This window comes from Sander lucioperca, chromosome 17 (genome assembly GCF_008315115.2).
Source record: "Sander lucioperca isolate FBNREF2018 chromosome 17, SLUC_FBN_1.2, whole genome shotgun sequence".
Classification (NCBI taxonomy): Eukaryota; Metazoa; Chordata; class Actinopteri; order Perciformes; family Percidae; genus Sander; species Sander lucioperca.
The window spans coordinates 24,157,029-24,179,852 of record NC_050189.1 but is presented as its reverse complement, the minus strand read 5'-3'; the positions used below and the strand labels follow the sequence as shown (position 1 = coordinate 24,179,852).

The 22,824-nt window shown below is 39.8% G+C and overlaps 1 protein-coding gene across 3 annotated transcripts in view; it reads left to right on the top strand.

Annotated features, from left to right (window-relative positions):
• Window positions 1-22,824, top strand: part of kcnip4 (Kv channel interacting protein 4) — a 145,197-nt gene that overhangs the window by 15,619 nt on the left and 106,754 nt on the right. For 2 of the 3 annotated variants that reach the window (XM_035993633.1, XM_035993634.1), the window contains one exon: window positions 568-719. The exons of the other annotated variant lie outside the window; for it this stretch is intronic. In XM_035993633.1, coding sequence (XP_035849526.1) covers window positions 581-719 — 139 coding nt within the window. In that variant the 5' untranslated portion in view covers window positions 568-580. The remainder of the gene's footprint in view (window positions 1-567; window positions 720-22,824) is intronic. 3 annotated transcript variants of the gene reach the window in all.

The following is a 22,824-nucleotide window of genomic DNA, read 5'->3' as shown; positions in this document are numbered from 1 at the left end:
AGTTTGATTTTACTCTAGGATGGTTATCTGGAGACAATCAGGATGTTTGCTGGTTTAATTTGAAAATGTATTAGTATGAGTCAGATTGTAGGCAAAGGATCATTGCAATTTACTTGGTATATTTGCTTTTACCACCGCTAGTCCTGAAATAGCTCGAAAAATGTCCTTCTTGAAACCGCTCAGGACACATAAAACAAGCATTATCCAGCTCCAAAAGGGCACGCTGAAATGTCTTGCATTTTATTATGGCCATGCATGCCTGGGGGCAAAGACATAGGAAATTAGCATAGGTTCTCAGGTGTATTGCCTTAAACTTGGCTTGGTTTGTTTTGCCTGCTGCAGTGGCTGTATTTGTGTGTTTGAATGTTTACTAAAGGCTGGTAAGGGGTTGTCATTTGAATTATGAGGCTAATAATCATCACCTGTGTGTTACATTTTAGAATTATATTTACTGTTAACCCGCAGCCCTTTTAGAAGTACCCAAATAATTAGGCCTGTATCTGTACAGAATTTACTTAAGTTACCTCCTTACAAATAATGCCACAAACGCACTATATTTAAAAATAGAGAAGTTCCAGCCATGTGTACACCAACCAAGAGGACCCAGTGGAGGGAGGACCTGCAGCATTTCCGTAAAGACAACGGCTTCTCCAAGAAAGTCCTGCTCAACTGCTGCCTGGTGCGACGCATCATCACCTGGGCCTCCCCAAAACAAAAAGGTACAAAAAAACACAGATCTTTGACTACAGATAGCAGCTATGCTGTCAGGCCTATAATGAATTATCACATATGAATAAGAAAGAAAAAGAATGCATGACAAAACAAGTGGAAAATAGCATGCACCACACTTAATAAGCAAACAAAAAGTTACCCAAACAAGAGAAAGCTGTTACCAAAACTGGAGAACTAAGTCCTGGAAATATAAGTACAGTGTGCACTTAAAAGACTGTTTAAAAAAAAAAAAAAAAAAAAAAAAAAAAAAACTAATCTAATTACACTTTTGAGATTGGATTTAACAGTAACACTATGCACGTATCAACTGTACTGTTAACCTGAGTTCTGACTAGACAAAATGGAGCAAAAGCACCCGAGTCCAGAATGTACTCCATGTCCAAAAAACGCTCAGGTTGTCAACAACATTTAAAACACATAATGTGGGATTGCTCAGTTATCCTTTCACCTTTATTGGAACACCAGAATTTAGGATTTTCCTGAAGTGACAAATGATCAGAACGGATTGCACCGCGAGTCACGCTAGACAGCTCCAGTAAATTAACTCTCTCTTTTAAACCTAGATCATTATTGATTACTGATTGGGTTATATGCTCACCTAAAGGATTATTAGGAACACCCTACTAATAGCATGTTTGACCCTGTTTCACCTTCAGAACTGCCTTAATTCTCCGTCTCATTGATTCAACAAGGTGCTGGAAGCATTCTCTAGAGATGTTGGCCCATATTGATAGGATAGCATCTTGTAGTTGATGGAGATTTGTGGGATGCACATCCAGGGCACAAAGCTCCTGTTCCACCACATCCCAAAGATGTTCTATTGGTTTGAGATCTGGTGACTGTGGGGGCCATTTTAGTACAGTGAACTCATTGACATGTCCAAGAAACCAGTTTGAAATGATTCAAGCTTTGTGACATGGTGCATTATCCTGCTGGAAGTAGCCATCAGAGGATGGGTACATGGTGGTCATAAAGGGATGGACATGGTCAGAAACAATGCTTAGGTAGGCTGTGGCATTTAAACGATGCCCAATTGGTACTAAGGGGCCTAAAGTGTGCCAAGAAAACATCCCCCACAACATTACACCACCACCACCACCAGCCTGCCCAGTGGTAACAAGGCATGACGGATCCATGTTCTCATTCTGTTTACGCCAAATTCTGACTCTACCATCTGAATGTCTCAACAGAAATCAAGACTCATCAGACCAGGCAACATTTTTACAGTCTTCAACTGTCCAATTTTGGTGAGCTCGTACAAATTGTAGCCTCATTTTCCTATTTTTAGTGGAGATGAGTGGTACACGGTGGGGTTTTCTGCTGGTGTAGCCCATCCGCCTCAAGGTTGTGTGTGTTGTGGCTTCACAAATGCTTGGCTGCATACCTCGGTTGTAACAAGTGATTATTTGAGTCAAAGTTGATCTTCTATCAGCTGGAATCAGTTGGCCCATTCTCCTCTGACCTCTAGCATCAACAAGGCATTTTCGCCCCCCAGGACTGCAGCATACTGGATGTTTTTCCTTTTTCAGACCATTCTTTGTAAACCCTAGAAATGGTTGTGCGTGAAAATCCCAGTAACTGAGCAGATTGTGAAATACTCAGACCAGCCCGTCTGGCACCAACAACCATGCCATGCTCAAAGTTGCTTAGATCACCTTTCTTTTCCCATTCTGACATTAAGTTTGGAGTTCAGGAGATTGTCTAGACCTTGACAACACCCCTGAATGCACTGAAGCAGCTGCCATGTGATTGGTTGATTAGATAATTGCATTAACGAGAAATCTTACAGGTGTTCCTAATAATCCTTTAGGTGAGTGTATATTCACAAAGGCCATATAGCCTTATATAATAGGATCTATAGCTACATTTTTGCCACTGGAACAGGCAACACATCAGGCAGTAAAATACAGAGGGGAAACACTTGGCTGTCTTTGGCTCAAGGCCTTTACGTCACATTTAGATACATTAGAGCTAGAATTAAGCCCCCTTTCCTCAAATACGGAAATTATTTAAATGCATTTTTGTCCCCTGTTAAAAAGAAGCATGTCTAATGGCCTTTTTTTGTGAAATGATTTTTTTATTCAATTTGGTATTTAGGCACAAACTGTAGGTACAGATGTGTTTTGGATCATGAAAATGGGAAGGATCTTTAATTTGGCTTTTTCTGTATTGCTTAGTGATGTATGCACTTCATTTGTCTTCAGTTTTTTGTTATATATTGAGTGTTTATTTGGCTGCAGTAAAAGTTAGGAGATTGCAGTTTCTTTCTTCATCTATTTTGATTGCTGCTGTTTATTAGTGACACTTGCTCAGTTGCCATTATTGTTTTATAGCTCAGTGATATGTCAAGCATTACCATAAAATCTGGTGCTTTTTGTAATTGGCAGGTGTTCTGCATTGATATGGCTTGTCAGATAAATGGCTTGTGTTTTGGGTATGATTTAGGATGCTATTCAACAGTCATGGATGTCGCCATAGGGACTAAATAACATCTGCAGTGAAGATTTTTCTGCAGGGGAAAAACAACAACAGAAGGACTCTAAGACAGCTGTTTTTCATGAATAAGAGAAGCGAGATTATGCATATTCACCTTTTCTTAGAAAAAGAGAACTTTTCTTATTTGGTATTGATTAGATTGGTGTCAAGGGGCAGGTGCTGTTTCTAGGTCACATAATCAGTGTAGTCTCTTCTTGTACTTTGGCCTCTCCCCGTTTGTGTGAGTGTTAGCGTGTGCATGTGCACCTGCACAGTTATCATTTCAATCTATCCCTCTCCTAACATGCAAGCTGCCGGCCACAGCTGGAGCCACACCGGGACCCAGGTGTTTCTGTGAGACACGTTTGAATTAGACACAGCATCAAGTTTCAACTTTCAATCCTTTCTCTGTTTCATTAGAATGCAGCCTCCATCCCAGGGCAGGCTGCATTTTTTTTAAACCACCTTAGGTTTTTGCTCGAGTTGGCTAAACAGGAAGTGGTACTAAGAAAGAAAATAACTTTTTACAATAACATCGCAGCAATGGAGTTTCCTATTTTTTATTTAATTTTGAACTTTCACTTGCCAATCTGCTGAGCACTGCTGTCACTTTTGGATTTTTCTTTTTCTGATGTCTGAATTTAATCAAGACATCAAGAAAACCATGAATTAGAGAGCACACATTTACACAGTAATAATAATACAACAGCTACATTACATTAAATTTGAAGCCTGCATTCCTACAGTAGCATATGTTTGTCCGTAGGTGTTCTCGTCATCAGCTGGCGTCACACACTAGTAATATTATTCCCTGTCTTGCCCAGAATAACCTCGCAGCTTGCTATCACACTATAAACCTGCCAGGTTGGTTCCTTTTGGATGTTGAAGCAGTTTCCAGAAAATGAGCATGCTCACTAAAGCAGGTAATTCTAGAAATGCATAAGCCTCATGTTGTGTCCACAGGACAGGCTTCTGCTCTGAGAGAACATGTTAGAAATTCCTGCTGTCTCTATGAGGGAAATAATTCGTACAGTACTGTATGCACTGTATGTCCCACAATGTAACCAGTTGAGAATTAGTTGTGTTGTAACACAAAATAAGTTTTTACTCAATGTGGGGGTCTAAAGCACCACTTTACTTTACTGTTCCCATGTATCATACTCACATACAACTGTTAACATTTTTAAGTTGAGTTTTATTTTCAGTGTATTTAAATGATATGGCAATTTGATGTAAGAATACAATGTACCTGTATTTTTTTTTTTTTAATTGTTTTGTATACACATTTCTGATAGAAATCCATCGCTGTACCTCATGTTTACTGCCAGGAGAGGGCAGCAAGCTACAGAATAAATAAATGACTTAACATAACACACTGATTGCTGCATTCAGAGCTGTTTATCAGCAGTGCCTTGAATGATGCACAAATGTGTCAATTTTAATGTAAAATAATTTAAAGTCGATCATTTTATTTGGTTATGGCAGTATTACATAGTACATATCACTGATCATGTCTATATAATTTGCTGCAGCAGGGTCTGAAAAACACCAAAAGAACAACACTAAGCCTGTAGACCGATTTTAAAAATGACAGCGTAAATGCTGCTGCAGTTGTTAACAGCACACCCACCCCCCTCCGAAGGAATACATCACGTGTCCTCTTTACACTTAGGTAGTGATACTGTCATAAATTCTGTGAATGTCTGCACTGCAGTAGTAATTCAGTGGCCCTGAATGCACTCACTGTAGCTAAGATATTTCTCTTTGCCACAATACTAAAATATGATGACAGGTGTATATGGTTTCCTCACATTCTGCTTCCTGACTGAACATTCAAGACATAGTGTAGTTATATCAGTGTTCAGCAGCAGCAAATAACACTCATGCAGGATTTGACAACTTGTTCTATTTTTCTCTTGTTACGTTAAGAACACATATTTTCTGCAGATGACATGATCGACAGCTATTTGATTAGTTTGCTATTTGGTCTCCTATGTTTGTTTTACTGTTGAAGAAGTAGGTATTTCATTCTACATGCATTTATTCTAACAAAACATTGCTTAATGGAATATCTACAGTGCAGTGCCACGTAATACACCCCTTAGCCAGTACACCTTTACACACTGGCTTATACCTTCCTCAGATACAGTATGTGCCAGATCAACATACTGTAGCTTTAGACATGCAATCTGGACATGCTGTTTACCAGTTTCTTCTTATATATATCCGCTTGCATGCCCCACTACTCTCCATAGCTTTACCTAGGCACGAATTCCACCACTATGAGACTGGCTTTCCGGTTCCGGTTCAATTCTGGAAATTGATTTACTTACAGTACTGTTTTGGCCAAGTCAACAGTAATAAATCCTCGTGAGGAAGTTGTACATTCAAGGTTGCATGTGTTCCTCAATCCATTTTTTGTTGTCGGACTACAACCTCTGGCTTTTTAAAATTGACACACATCATGATGTATTTGTGGTAACTTTGCGTCTAAATCCCACCGCCTTCCCTTACTGAATTGACAAATAATTGTTGAGAGTTTGCTCGCAGTGTGATAACTGCTTCCAACAGTGCGACATCATGATGAGAAACATTGCTAAAAGGACCCTTAAACCTTGAGAAATGTACCAGTCACCATTATTCTCTAATTTGGAGAAAATGTTCAACCTCATTAAGAGAGTCCTGGGGTGTGTGTCCTTGATGCGTGTCATTCTCTCCAGTGATTTTGTAGGAGGCAGGATTTTCTTAATAAAAGAAAAATATATGGCCACAAGTTTTAGGTCATATGTCTGCTTTCAATAGAGCAACTTGCTTTTCATTTTAATCTATTTTCCCACTTGGTCAAGAGTGCAGGCCTCTGTAGATCTAATGTGGAAATGGGAAAAGGCAATGATGGATTAGAGGGGAAGTTGAGGCAGCATGCAGCCTCTCGGCTCAGAGGAGAGGGGAAGAAGAGTGATTGCCCAGGGACTGCTGTCTGACTGAGATGCAGACGTGTCCTACTGTCATTCATTTGATTCAATGTTGTGAACATGGTTGCTAGAGAATGCGGGGAAAAGCTCCAACAGTGATACCTTACCCTGACATTAATCTTTTTCATAGCATTAGCTAGTACTGGGGACAGCCAGAGAGAAAATATTGCAGGTTGTACAACTAATGCTCTGAGATGACGAGAGCAAATTTGTTGAAATGCAGTGGCCAGCGTGTTTAACATCTTTGCATACTTATGAGCTTGCATATATTTCACCTGCAGAGCCTCAGATCTAAAAGCAGGTTAGTTCTATTCTGTTGGATACAATGGTTTTTGTATTACACTTCAGAGATACGTCATGTCTGGCCATTAGTGCATTTTAATATGTATTAAAATTCATGTTTTTTTATTGTACAAAATACGTTTATAATCATCATGCTTTGTGCTATGTGGAACAGCAGAAAAGCTTTCTGCTGGTCATTGTGCGATGCATAATACTCTGGCTAACAATTCTATAAATGGCTCAAATATCACCCAGACGAAGGACAAATGATTCGAGAAGCACTTTCCATTATGTCACACCACAGTGAGCCTGGCGTTCTTTCTCAGACATGGCTATGACCCACACCCCTCTGTTGATGAGCAGGGATTAGCAGCTAACAGCCAGGGATTAGTCTGAGAATAGGCGCCATGTTGTTTGTAAAACATCCTAAAGTAGCCTGTTGACAGACAACACTCATACTCCATCCTGTCAATTGGATACAGCTAACTGAGATGCCGGGTGGTTCAACATGTGACTGTGCGCCGGTCATCGCTGTAACCAAGCCTGGTCCTTGTTCAAGGCTATACCAGGAAATCATTCTACACATCATTAAATATACATTGGTAGCCACATGCAGGTGTTCTTCCACAAACTTGGTAACTCTTTGTTTCTGAGAGAAAGCCACATGTGAGCATATGGACTGCTTTAGTTCTGAAACCAAAAAACCAAAACCATAAAACGGTTCCATGACAACTGAGCATATGCCGATAAAGATCGTGCTATGGATGTGAAAGCTCTAGAACAGCTACTAACCTAGGTCCATAGAACAGCTATGGACCTTGTGGTGAGATTGTTGTCTTAGTTAATTATCTTTGGGTTTTGGACAGTGTAATATGTCACGTTTGCTCTTGCGGAGGATTTAATTTAAAAAAAAAAAAGCTGATGGAAAATAGAAGTTACTTGCAGCTAAGAAATCTGAACATCAAACTGTCTTCCAGGTGACTTTGTTTCCTATTAAATGGAGTTGGAATGACACCATTGGGCTCCTATTCTAGCTATAGACTACAACATTAGTTTTGGAAGAGTTGGTGTGAAGTTGTGAATGTCATTAATCATCAACTGCTTCTGCATATATTATTCTACACCTGGCTTCCTTCTGTTCCTCACACATCCTCCTTTGTCCTCTTGTCTGCTGGTGATACAGGCGTTTGCCGGTAACCTACTTCAGTCAAGTGTTTGTATTCTAGCAGCGGCCTGGGCCCGCTATAAATAGGCCCTCCTGATTGATACCCGGTACAGTGAAACCTCGTAAGCCTTTGGCTGCCGCAGGGCAGAAGTGACTTTCTTGTGTCTGTGTCACTCGACTTTAACACACCTGTCCCTGTCATGGTCTAATTTATCTCCCCTGCCTGTTTGTCAGACAGCATCCAAGCACCAGGCAAAGGTTCATTGCCAGGCCTGAAAGACCATGCAAATTCATTCATATCTCCCCCTGAGATAGCTTCTGAAAAGGTGTGATGTATTTAATGTTCAACCTGAAGGATAAGCATCTCCGACCGATTACAGTAAGGGATTTCTGGATGTATTAATGCCTTGAGTCATTTTAAAGTAACCTGTAACATGTGTACATGCACCTCATCAAAATAACACATTACATGCCTAATCTATACCAAGTTGATTACATTTTTTACCTAGCTTTTCTAATCACTTGGCTTTGTATAGGTCTTGTTGTGGAAAAAAAAAACCTCACACACGCAGAAAAGGATCTTTCAAAGAACTGTACCATGAGCAAAAGTGGCCAGCTACAGAAATTTTAACTTCAAGCATCTAGAAATATAAAGAAAGTAGTGTAATAAAGCAGTGTTTTGGGCTGGTGTAGTGGGTTCCCAATAAAAAAGATTGAAAATGCCAGTGGCCAAGGTTTTTATTGCTTCTCATTAAAAACCTACGTTACTAGGCAATACTACAGACCAGCTTAGGATGTCTTTTTCACAATCTATTATAAAATTACTTTGACACCAATGCAGCATTTGCAATGATAAGTATAGCACAAGGTGTGGGCACTGCCCCAGTTGGCTGCATCAACCTGCCACTGTGAAAAGAAACAGAAAATGGATCCAACAGTGCACGTGTCTGCAGATTGGTCCCAAATGACAGCGTGATAAGGCTGTTGTCATTTTACATGCCATTTTGTGATGCAATCTTGCAAGCCAATGGTAATTTTGGTGGGTTTCGGATAGTTTTTGGCAAAGATTTCACTGAATAATACATTTTTAAAGGAGTGTGTTTACTCTAGCAATTATACTTGGCAGTTCCTCAGTTTTTCCATTATAGACTTTAAAATAGTTATTACTAGTAATGTTCAAAACTAGTAATGTTCAAAAGATAAGGTAGATTGATTATTCTCTTCTAATCAGTTACCATGGTTAACAAGCATCAGAATCCAAATTAAGTGCAATTCTTCTTGGATGAAAGGGAACTCAGTTGGCAAATGTGAAGGTGCTTAGGTCAACTTAAATAGCTCAAGTTAAACTTGTTAACCTGTCTGGCTGGCTATCAGTTGTAATGTGCTCTGTATTTTCTTATGTAAAGATAGTGGCTAAAAACAGTTCTATGACAGGAAGATATTGGACATTTACAATTTTGTTAAGTGACATCATGATAAACGAGCACCATTTAAATGAGGATAGTCATTTTACAAGAGCGTGATTTAGAGTGTTACTATAAGTTTGTTTTACCTTATTACTACTTTGTCTTTATTTCCTTTCCTGAGCAATGCAGGGTTGACATTTTTATAAAAATGTCAAAAAGAAATTGTTTAAAAAAAAATTTGTTTTACCTTGACATCCTCTCAGTTGATTGTGCTTTCTATTAACATTTGCCTAAGCTGTAATCACAGCTCTTTTTTCAAGAATACATATCACTTTGCACTTCATACTCGGTCAAAGATGAATGATTAAATACCGGTAATGGTAACTTTGCAACCTCATTAGGAAGGCAAAATACCACCCAGGTAATAGAAGAGATACAGTAGGCTGGCCTGAGTGTACATTATCTCCTCACTAGCTGTCCTGCACTCTGATGTACACACTGATACAAATGGAGTTGTTCACTGTTGCTACACTTCATTGGGAAAAGAAATGGCAAGAGCTGACAAACTGAGCAGGAAAGATTAAAGCACAAGTTATAATGTGAAATGGAAGACTTTTAAAGTCAGAAATGCAGTTAAAATACAAATCATATTCTGGGAGTCTTTGAGAGAGTCCTGCCTTCGAGGGGGTTTTAATGCTATTGCCATTTGAATACTCTCCACAGTTTAATGTGCCAATAACCTGCAGTTGAGCCTGTGTATTAGTGAGCAGGGTTAGATACTGTGGAAGCGGAAGCATCCTCTTTAGTGCAGCAATGCAGATTACTGCAGCCAAGAGGGACATTTGTGAGCAGATACATGGTGGAAGTTGAAGAATAGAAGACGGGGAGTGAGACATTTGAGACAATAGAGAAGTTGAGAGAGAAAGGGAAGAGTAATTAGCAGGAGAAACGGTGGAAGGGGCAGATAGGGACTGCGCATACAGGACTAGAGACAGAGACAGATGGCTGAAGGTGGAAGCTCTGTCCGAAATGCCAGAGAATGTTATATTTTACAGCTTGAGTCTGGTAGGTTGCAACAGAATAAAAAACGTGCTCCTGTGACACACAAGCAGAAATCTGTTGAACAGACTGGAGTCTGCTGCAGCTGGACTGTTGAACCTGGACATTTTTGACAGTAACTAAACCACTACAATACCCCTTTTTATTAGCGTTTACTGAAACGTTAATAACAATACAAAATGAGGAGACCAAACTTAATATTTCAGTTTAGGGGTAAATCACCAGAGGCCCCACGATACTTATGTCACAATACGATGATATGCAATTTTAAACATATTGTGATATTCTGCGATATATTGCAATTTATTACCTTTTTTCAACTTTAATTAATTATGTCCCCAAATGAAAACTTTGTATCATACTGTATATGCTGGCTGTCACTGTTAACCGCACCAGAAAAAAAACTCAGCTGCAATTGATTTTATTATTCTAGTACCAAAAAGTTTGATTTGCATGTGCAATTTATATAATAAAAGATTGATACTTGGCGTCCGTGTATCGATACAGTATTGTTATGGAAAATATTGCAATACTTTTCTATATTGTTTTTTTTTTCCCACCTCTATTTCAGTTATGTAACAATGTTCAGTTATTTTACACTTTTTTGGTATGGATCAAAATGTGTGTTTCGAAAAGCTGGCCTCGACTGCTTTCTTATATCCATACTATTCAGCATGCTAACATGCTTACATTGACGATGGTATTAATATCCTAATGTTTATAAGGTGTAAGGTTGGCCATATGTATCTTAGATTACCATGTTACGTAGTCTAGCTGAGGCTGGGAATGCTAGTAGGCCTAGTTGTGCAGGTATTTGATCATAAAGTATCGGACTAATTCAACTTTTGTTATTACAATTTATCCTGAGGGTAACATGAAGGTCTGGGCCAAATTACATTGCAATCCATCAAGTAGAGGGGAATTTAGGGGATCAACAAAGTCATTAAGATACATCGTCAGTGAACCAAAGTACTGAAATGTATTCAGTACATTTTTGTGCCGATCCATCCAAGAGATGTTGGGATATTTCAGTGGATAAGTGGGATATTTTTCCCTGCTAGTGGCACAAGAGTCGGTGTCACCGAAGTCGATACACTTAATCCTCCGGGAACCATGAATGTGTACAAAATTACCTTGCAATGGTAATTGGGATATTTCAGTATGGACCAAAGTGGCGGACTGACCAACATTACTACCCAAGTCTTATGGCACTAACATGGCTGAATTCCTTTAAGAAGGGTGCTGAAAGAAAAAAAAAGATTTACCAGTATGAAAATTATGGTATGTATTGTATGGCAAGTACAGCATAGTTTTTGGTCGGACTGAAATGCATTCGATCAGTTTCCCTTGAAACACCAGCCAGTGCCTTGCGCCAAGATCAACCTCAGATAATTACTTTTCTTAATGCTGTGAAAGAGTGAAGATCCCTTTCTCACAGTACAACTGAGAATTGTTGGTTGTGTCTTGTTAGTTCCTTGTTAGCATTTACCGCATTCTGAACATTCTTTTTAAAGCTTTAGTGCATAATGTTTTGATATTCATGAACGTCCGTTACATTCAAGCCATTGCCAAATGAGTTGCTACAAAGCTAATTAAGACTATCAGCTCCACACAACTCTCTCTGTATTTCTCAGTATGGCTATGTTCAGAAAATTATGTTGTCCGACGAGTTTTGAGCGCAGAAACTTGAGTGAAGATAATTACCTCTTCTGAACAGTCCATGTTTTTTTAATCCTCCATGTCCGGCTTGGCTACTAGCAACTGCGTGGAGGAGTGGGGATGGTGCGTCGACAGTTTTGTTGTCATTACTTAAAATTCCTCATGGGGCGACAGAAACTATACACTATAGCTTTAAATGGCACTTCTAGGGTTTTCTTACTTTCACAGAGAACAAGGTTGGGAATTTCTTACCCATGCAGCTACACATTAAAGGCAGTTTTATGGTTCCACGGAGGCTCCACGCAGCGCTTTCGCCGTAGCCTACATAAGTGGCCTGATGTTTATACATGTTGTGTGTGTGTGTGTGTGTGTGTGTGTGTGTGTGAGTGAGGGAGAAGTGAGAGAGTGTTGGTGATTAGCTTCGGAGCGAGTACCGACTCCAAAGTGATAGTGAGAGAAACAAAGTGTCTCCCCTGTGTTTTCTGACCAAGGTGGGAAATCTTTAGCAGGAAAAGTTAACCCTCTCCTTGATTTCATGTTGTTTATGGAGAAGGAGAACCAGGAAATGAGTCAGGGGAAATGCAACGCTACCAAGCCATGGCCGAGCGACGTGCGTCGCTGCGACATGTAGTTACATTTTTCAAGAGGTGCACGTCAGGCTACGGCGTAGGGTCCGGCACAGACGCAGAGGGGTCTGCGGCGGTACGCCGTTGAGTCGACGCAGAAGCATAAAGCGGCCTTAAGGTCAACCTCTGTATTTGCTGCTCCACTAATGGCACCACTACCATTTGTTGTCACTTGAGGGAAAAATCAGGAGTATCCGTGCTCCCAGTAGACGAGGCCTATCCTTCTTAAGTAACTGTTGTAGTTTGTGCTTGTCGGTCTATCGGCAGACGCACACTGTGCAGAAATTGGGTCAACAAACCACACCAGGCGTCCTGCAAGAAACCAAAGAAAATGAGGTCATGGAAAAGAGAAGGCTCTCAGCTGGCCTGCAGAGCTTTTTAGCATGGCACAATATACGCTTTGTTATGACAGTTAACTCTGTCTTAACACTAACAGAGTCACTCGCCAGAATAAATTGTCTGCATTTGTCCTTGCTGTGTGTTTGTTTGACATTATGGAACTGCTTAAGTAACAGCACCTATTTTGGAGGAATAGTGCTAGTTCATTACACTCAGACTGGAGTGTACAGGCCTGGATTGGTGCAAAATGTTAAGTATCTAAAGTATTTAAGTATTTAAATTATTAAAAGGACTGTTAGAACATCAAATAGATTTAGTAACATTTACTACGTCATTCATACATTAAACCTCATGCAAACAGTGCTCGTTTACAAAGAAACATGGACTCTTTTCCATGAACCACTAGTTGAGGGAATGGGACCTTTCTGTAAAACAGAGGACATTAGCCAGGCACATAATCCCCTTGTGATGCATTTCCGCGTACTTCTAGGAGTGCTTACTGGCAGTCCACTTCTACTGATGAATTTCAAACTTGATGGCCTTCCAATAATTACAGTGGTAATGATCATTTGCACTGCATGGTGGTGGGTGTAATTTGCCTAGTCCCATGGCAGCGACTAAGTTGTTTTATTTTCTCATCCTCAAGGCAGTCATTCAGGAAATGGCTTTTTGCAAGAGAGAATAGTGTTGTTCCCCCCTAGTGTTAAAATTGTTCATGTGTAGCTGCAGAGTAAGTGAATTAAAGTTTTTCAGGGAGAAAAGTCCCAGCTTGTGGTGCAGAGTAAGGTAGTTCTCCCACAGTAGTGGGAGGTTGGTGCTTTGATTTGCCCAGTGTGTTTTTTGCTCTGGGCTGGTTAATAATACAGGCGACCAAATGCCAAATCCTAATTGTTCCCTGGGGACTCTGAATGACTTCACTTGTGATGTAATGTCAACTGTGATTTAAATATTGAGCAAGGAAGGTTATTTAAAGTGCCCATATTATGAAAAAATCACTTTTTCTGGGATTTGGGGTGTTATGTTGTGTCTCTGGTGCTTCCACACACATACAAACTTTGAAAAAAATCCACCCATGCTGTTTAGAGTGAGATACAGTTTCTGAATGTGTCCTGCCTTCAGTCTCTGGGTGAGCTGTTCAAAATCGGCACGGCTTGTGATGTCACAAGCCGAAACGAGCAGGCTAACCGCAACCATTATCTCGTAGCGTTAGCATGCTAACGCTATGGCTAATGCTAGCATGCTAACGGTAGCATGCTACCTTGTTCTCAATAGCAAAGCACTGCTACAACACACACAAGTTCACCATAATCTACAAAAGAACTACTTACATGTGCGCCCTCATTTAGAAGTCTCCCAGCTAATCCTGCCTTGTAACTGACCAAAGTTGTAGAAACAGCCTTTCTTTTACTGTCTATGGAGCTAGCTAGCTGACATGATCTACATCTGAGCTACTGGGCATGTGCAGTGCAATCAAAGATAGTACAGAAGAAGAAGAAGAAAAAAAGAGGTCTCACTCTGTAGCTAAAACAGAGACCAGGTGAAAAGAGGATCTGCAGCAGTGAGAGAGAGCACTGCAGTACAACACAAATATGGTGTTTTTTGAAAATTAAACCATGTAAACCTATTCTGGTACAACCTTTAAAATACAATTATGAACCTGAAAATGAGCATAATATGGCTGCTTTAATGTTGCACCTACTGTACATCCTGTAGCAGGCCTCCCATTTGAATACTGTAATAATGTGGAACATATTTCTCTTGCACATGCCATTTTGAATGTTACGCAGACGGTAAAATAGTTTCTGTATGCTAGGACATGAATTCAACATGGCCGTTAGTCACTGTAAATTAAGTTAGAATATTTACATCAGCTGAGCACAAATACTGCTAATGTAATTCTTAGCATTAATTAGCATCTTGTGTTCTGTAATGAAAATGATTTAAAAGGTTCTGAGATAATAAAAAGCCTAATCATCCCCTTAAGGTACCTTCTCCCTATTAGAAGGATCTCCAATTACATAGTTCAATTAGCTCTTTCTCTCTCTTTGAGCCTAAGCAATTGTTCAAGCACATGTAGGCATTTTTGTAAATACAATTATGTTGTATGTATAATTTAAATAAATCCACCTTTTGATGCATTCATCAAATTTTTTATAGTATACACATTACGGGTGTAACGGTACGCAAAAATCACGGTTCGGTACGTACCACGGTTTTAAAGTCACGGTTCGGTTCATTTTCGGTACAGTAAGGGAAAGAAATGCAAACATTAAACTGCAGGTTGTTTACTACTATAAACTTTTTTTTAACAATTTGTTTACACTTTTTAAAACACTTTTTAATAAAATATAATAAATAAAATATATATAAAATAAAAAAAGAATAAGAAAACTACTGCTGCAAAGTTCTCCACTAAATAAAATACTCTGTCTCAAACCAATATCACATAATAAAATATAATGAAAAATATAAATAAATAACTATGGATTACAGTGCAGCATTATCAATCCCAGCTTGTCAACAACCGAGTATGGTCGTAGATCAGCTGCTATAAAAACACCAATTGCTTTCGTTATTGCGTTGGCCCGATCGGAATTACCAGCAAAGGTCTGTTTAAATGCCAACGGGAGCTGCGTTTGAATTACGGTTGTTTTTTTTTCCTTGTAGTAGTGATGTTCACACTCGCGTGATGCCTTTTCAAGTGCGTTAACAAGTTTGAAGTGTTGCCAGAAACATACCCGATCATTCCTGAGCAACGTCGGCACACTGCTTTCGTCTTATCGACTAGTCTTTGTCCGTTGACGTATTTCACTGGGAAACCGAAGCGTTCCCAAACAGGAGACCTTAATGATATGGGTGGCTCTTCAAGCTCCGGCTTGTCCGTACTGTCTATGGGCTTGTCTGCATTGGCCATGACGCTAGCTAGCGAGAGGCTGGGCTAAAGCGTGCCGTGTATGTTGTTGTACAGCACGCGGTGTGTGATTTTTATTTTTTTCCCCAAACCACTTCAGCGGAAATCCCGCCCTGCAGTCGATTTCATTGGTTTAGGTTACAGTGACGGCGGGTAGGTTTAGAGATCAGTGTTTGGTGTAGGCAATCTGCACAGTGATTGACATATTGACATGACCAATGAAAACTTTAGAATCAGCTGCAGGGCGGGATTTGCGCTGAACGCGGAGACTTCCGCCACTTAATATGTTCGTGTGAAAACACGAAAATTGACCTATGTGCCGCACACAAAAGATTGTGTTCGGCCGTTCGGTGCACACGTGCACCGTACCGAAAGCCCTGTACCGAAACGGTCCGGTACGAATACACGTACCGTTACACCCCTAATACACATTTTTAAATTGACTCAATATCTCTTGGACGGTCGCTCCTCTACCTCTGTCTGGACTTAAATATATCTCTGCTATGGGATGGATTGTCATAAAACTTTGTACAGACATTCACTGTCCTCAGAGGATGAATCGTACCAACGACTTTTCCTGCAGGTTGACACGTCAACGTCATGTCAACAATGACAACCAAAAATAATCTATTCTATAGAATAAGTTTTTATTTGCTGTCAGTAGCCTATGGCAACTTCAGACTCAAACACACGGAGCTCTGAAGCAGACCGCTTAGTGTCCACTCTTGCTGTAAAAAGCTGCGCAGCTTCAGGTTTGTAATGGACGCGCTCTGCTATGACGCGTTTGTGTTCCGTGTATTTCTGCAGTAGTTTCGGTTTTCCACCTTCGATGTAGAGCAGCGTACAGCCTCTTCCCTAAACGTCTCATTCAGAGACCAGAAACCCAAAACGGGGCTCTTTGTCTGTCAGAAGGTCTGAGATCTACCGTATCAGCAGAGCAATCACGTATTGCACAGCAGACTATGGTGCAGGTAGATTATTTTCTGAAATATAGTGACTTTATTCTTGTAATAGCCTATTATAACTTTATTTTTCTCAAAATATCACAGAGGAGAATAAATAGTTGAAAGCAATACAGAATGCCTGAGAGCCTTACTGCAATATTTTCCATTTTTATATTTGGATTGTAATCTATGTTTCCCTTTACATGAAGATATTTGCAGCTTATTGATTCAGAAAAAGGTAGAAATAGGTGCATACAAATTCACCTGAATGCAGGAAATGAAGTGTTTTAATGCTCAAAATTTTCAGGGGGTGAACCCCCAGACCCCCCCCCCCCCCATCATAAGTCACCACACAAATCTGGAAACAAAACCCTGTCCTTTTGGGTTGGCAGGCCAGTTATGATTAGGCCAAATGTTGGTGCCATCTAAATTACATCTACAAACTGGAAGCTGAAATGAACATACACTGGCTATTAACAAGCTGGGCAAGCCAATTGCCGTTTTGCATGGCATTCAGTTTATTTAAATGGGTCCGGGCTAAGCCCCGAACCTACTCAAGTCCTAGAAACGCCCCTGCAGTAGACTCCTAATCTTGTTAAAATTGTGAATTGAGAGAGCATCATATACTGCAGCTGTTGTGGACCCTGACTTGTCCTGTCAGACAGGGTTCAGTTTTGTTGAGTCTTGGATATATGTTCTGCTTTGTAATTCTGCCTTCACTTCTGTTTTAAGTGCTCCCTCAGTTGATACAGTCTCTGCATGGTCCATAACAATGGCAGTTAGTGGATCTTTGTGTGTTAGCTATTAATCAGGAAATAAAAAGCAGCCACACAGCAGTAAACCCAATCTCCCGCCTCATATTGTTTCTCGTCTCCATCAAAGCTCAGGGCTGCCACATTATTGGTGAGCCAACTAAAGGTGGCCTTGGTGAATTAGCTCCAGCACACTATTGTTAATGATTTAGTGTGTTAGGATTAATGTTCACACTCTATCCAAATGATCCTGCCATTCTTTGGTTCAGTGATTTCAGGTTTTGTGAGAAAATCTGTTTTTAAGGACTTTACAAAGGGGGGGGGGGGGGGCAAATAAATAGAGACAACATTTCCCTGGCTCTGCTCGAGATGATATAAATCTTGTGCATGTACATTGGTCTTTACTGGCTTTTATTAGCATGTTAACAAGGACTCTACCCCCTTATTGGCTCTGCTTAGCCTTGCTTTCACTGCTCCTGAGAGATTGAGGAAAGGTCGATTGGCTCCTACTCAGAAAGATTTACATAACCAACTCCCCGATGATTATCATATACAACTAGAGTTTGTTTTGAAAATGTATCAAAGTAACAATATTTAAAACCAGCACTCAAATCGTAAGAGAATGAGACATTAATGTTTCTCTGAGGAGAAGGTGTTTGATGCAACTGATCTGCATGCAGAGTGCTTGGCCAGTATATCAGGATTGATGCCCTAGAAAATCTGTGATTTTATTCAAAACCCATGATTTGCATGTAATGTAATACTATCAATTTCCAGCATTTGCAGGCTAGGAATGAAAATTGTGGAGCTCATGTATCACAATTTATCACATTGTCAGTATTGGGAAAAACAAATGTATGTTTTTGTGTCAATATCTTGTAACTCTCAAGTCAGATTCATGAATCTTTCTGACATCGAAAGGATTCTGCAATACAGTATGTTATCCTCCTGCTTATGTCTGAATTTTGTTGTTTTGGCTTATGATAATTTCCAAAACAATATTTCTAGTTGCTTCGAATTAATCCTTGAAATAAAAAAAAGATTCCACTTAATGGAAGTTTTGTTTACTAAAATAGTTTTTTACTAAATGAGAGAAATGAATTGTGCTCTTAAAAATACCCATTTGACATGAAAAAAATGATATATTTTCAGCCAATATGTCGTCGTAACAGAAATGGTCTTTCTCAGAGAAGAAGCAAAAGAAACTGATGTTCTGAATCATTACCTTAACATTCAATACTGGACCAACTCTATTTTCAATAGAAGCAGCGCCATACAGTAAAAAAAAAAAAAAACATTATTGAAATGCCATCTACATTTCTCTGGTGCCATACTTTACCCTTTCCCCCATTCAGTCACCTCGCAGAATATAGGTTAAGATTCATGTTAGTGTGCCATCGTATTTAAAGCCATGGGTGGCCCGAGGAACAGAAATATGGGGGACTGACGCTTTCCAGATCATTATTGTTTTTGCTCTCAGTGAAAACAAACGCTGACCCCTCTTATCTCTTTGTCTTATATGGAAGCCTCATTCTCATTCTGATCCAGTCTCCTTCCTCTGTGCTGCTGTTATGAAGTCTGTTTCCTTCCAATGTAGTGTACAGTTTATTTAAAGACTTCTGCAGCTGCTTTACTGTTAAAGCTTGTGTTTACTTGATGAGAAAAGGGATCAAAATCTAATTAGCCTGGCTCCGCCCTCCTACGTACTTAAGCTCAATTTTCATTTCCCTTCAGTACTACGTCTGGGTTCGGGGTATAGTCTTGGGTTTTCTCCAGCCAACTTTTTGGCGGTCCAATCAGCGAACATTGGGAGTGGCTGAGAACGATGACGTTGAGGCCGTGCGCTAGAGTTGTAGTTCCGTAATGGCGGTGGAGAAAGATGCGAGCGAAGCCATTCGGTCCGTTGTGGCAACGCTGCAGAATATCCAGAAGTTAAAGCCCGAGCAAGAACAAGCTTTGCTGAGTTGTGTTGGTGGCCATGATGTTGTGGCCCTCCTCCCCACGGGGTTCAGGAACAGTTTGATTTTCCAGCTCGCTCTGTTAGTGGTGAAGGAGTTGGCTAAGGCTAAGGGTAACGCTAGCGATGCTAATGCTAAATATAAGCCTTGTTGGTCTCCCCTCTTGTTGCACATGCGCATGACATACGTCACGACCAAACGTTAGCGATTGGTTATGGCAGATCCAGAGTGGCTCTGGGCAGATCCAATAGTTTTAAACTTCAACAGAGTACCCGCCTTCAAGGAAGTTAACACTTGTCAATGGAGAGAGGCCAGACTCTCTGTACAAATAAAATGTACAAGAGTCTGGTAGGACCAGGCTAAATATTAATGACTTTCCCATTTAAATTTACATGCACAAAAAAGCTTGAATTATGGGCACTATCATTGAATTGATATAAATCAAAATACAGGTTTGAATGTCCGTACAACCAAGGTGATGGTTGAAACATTTGACTCAAATGTGAGTGTGATTGGATCTGGACTCATTACATTACATGTCTGTGTATGTGACAGTTTACTGGCCTGTTTCACTGTTATTAGATTTGTAATACCTATTTACTCTTCAGTGCTGTTTCTGTGCTGGGGAAGCTGCTAAAGTGCCAGTTGGGACTTGAAACTCTATTTCTTTCTTGTAATAACTAAGAACAAATAAAGATTGCAGTTTAGCGAGGCATATTATTTTATTGATTCATTAATTAAGTTTTTGGTCTAAAAGTTGTTGGAAAATACTGAAAAATGTCCACTCTCTCTGAGTCAGTGGTGACATTCAAATAGACTGGTTCATCGGAACAACAGTCCAAAACTCATAGATTTTCAGTCAACTATCATACATGACAAAGAGAACCTGTCAAATCTGCAAATTTGAGAAGCTAGAACAAGAGAATGCTTGGCATTTCATCTTATAATATGGCTGAAACGATTAAATCGATTATAACCAATAGTTAGCGAGATCAACTAATGGATTAATTGACTAATTGTTTCAGCTCTAGTGGACTCGCTAACAAACTTTGTTTCGGTCCTGTCAATTTGCATTCCATAAATAACTTTACCTTTTTCTGCCCCTAATTGTTTTATAATGTGGAAGTTTATAATGTGGAGTTCCTGTTGGATGAAATGGGCCCTGGTGACTTGGGACATACACCAATATATGTAGATCATGAAAAGTAGAATGATTTCACCAGCACTTCAAGAATAAAGCTGCATCCATTGTTCTCTGGAACTTTTTTAAGTGCTAGCAAGACACCTCATCTGTTAGAGAGTGCGCAACAATACTAAACACTGCTCTCTATTGTGTGAAACACTTTCAAGCATTAGCATCACCATCAGAGATGTTCTCAGTCAGGTCACCTGCATGCATGATCAAGCTCCAGGGGCCCCATGCATTAACCTCACATTATAATGTAGACAGGTTACCTGCTCTGCTAACAGATGTAGGCAGAGCTGTCTTTGGTTCAGAGCCAGAGTTGAAGAGCTGCTTCAATGACCCTGCTTGAGTCTCACCAGGCTTTGCCTCTGGTCAAAATGAAGGTAAAGTTGGTGCAAATCAGATGTTTTCCCTTCTGTATCACACAGATTGCATTTTTAATGACGGTATGAAGTAAGAACACCACATTGGGTCATTTTCAAATCCGATTTGATCCTCTTTTACTTGTGGTCACAAATCTGATACATGAGTAATCTAAAAAGTCTCATTAGAATTCATACAACTTTTATGTCCCTCCAGGACTCTTATAATCCCACAGTGGCAGCCTATTATACACACTGTTGGCAGTAGTGAGCATGAAGGGCATTGTTTAAATGAGGGATAATGAGGTGTTGGACCACATAAGGACTGAGAGGAAGCTTAGCTTCAAGCTACATGCATAATCATCATAACTGGTCTGTGTTGAAAGCATATCGAAAGAAATGGCGAAACTGGCTAAAGGACCACCGGTGAATGTTGCTGCATTGTCACTGCAAACCTAAGAGCCTTGGGCATCGGTTCAGACATCTCAGGGATTTAACAAAAGAAGCATTTGTAGTTTGATTTTGGGCATGTAACCTTTTTAGATTGGTATTAGATATTGGCTACGCTGACCGAAATCATATTGGGCGTAACAGAAAGATATCAGATCTCAACAATCAGAATTGAGTTGAGGCTTGAGTGGAAGCAGCTTTTGTCAGCAGGCATTCATACAAGACCTAATGGCCCTTAAAAAAGAGCTGAGAGTTAATTTAACCATTTCAGAGCCTGCACTTGAAATGCAAGTGGGAAGAAGTAAAGCATTCATCCTTGAAGTGCTTATTCTGTTAGGTGCTAAGGTTTCTCAGAAAACAAATAGTTTGCCTATAGAGGCCCCTTCTCAGTTGTAAGTGAATGGACTTACAAAGCGAGTCAGCCTTATCACTGTCTTGTTCGAGAACCTTCATCTCCACAAATAGCCCCAGCAAGATACCGGAGTGTAGATAAAACGTCGCCTGTGCATCCAAGGAGTAATGACAGAGATATACAATGCTGTGTTCTCACAGGGAGAAAAGTGAGATTGCATTTCAGGTTTGTGCTGTTACAAGTATCACATCAGCAGATTTATAATAAAGGGGTTTATATCAGTTTTCCGTAATGACCTTTTCAAAACGCCTGATTCTAAAGAATGGTAATGAATGCCAATGAAGAGTGACTGCAGTGGGCATCCTGATAATCATTTAGACAGAGCGCAATTTCAAACCTGCCATATGTTCAGTATGACGATCCATTATTCTGTTGTAACGCAGAGTATTCTGCCAGACTATCTGAGTTGCCCGTAAAGTGCATACAGAGCAGGAAAATGGATTTGAATGTGAGGAGGCATCCTATATGCTTTTCAGCAGTGCCCTAAGGAAAGAATTGTGCTAACATTAGTACACTGATGTCATAAGCAATTCATTACTGTCCTCAGATATCGACCTGGCTCTTATCTGCACTGACGCCTTGCATTGTCACAGCTACTGCTAATGTTATGATTCAGAAAAGCACTAAATGTTTTTTCTTGGCTCAAAATGGATCTTACCACCAGCATTTCCTTCAAATAACACTGATGGACTCTTTTATCACTTTAGGACACGTTTCATTGGGTTATCAGTGTTTGAAGGTGTGGAACATAGAAAAGTTCAGCTTTCATATATGCTTCATGCACTGTACTGTACATATACGATGGCAAATCCGAATTTCACAATATAGTATCATCACTAAAATATTTGTACATGTTAAGTAGTTTATTATTCATTTGTAATATTAGTTAGCAAATTAAAGAAGTGGCTTTGACTTTGATTTTTTTTTTTCCCCTCCTCCCAGTACTCCATTAATCCTTTAATGATTCTTCTGCTTTTAAATTAAGCATCAATATTAATATTGGCCTAGTTTATATGTACGTTTCCTCTGCACTATTGACTCAGGCTCCTTTTTAGAGTTGATGCCATCTTTCATTTTTCAAGTATTTATTTATGTATATTTTGCGTTTGTATTAAAATTAAATTTAATGTATTA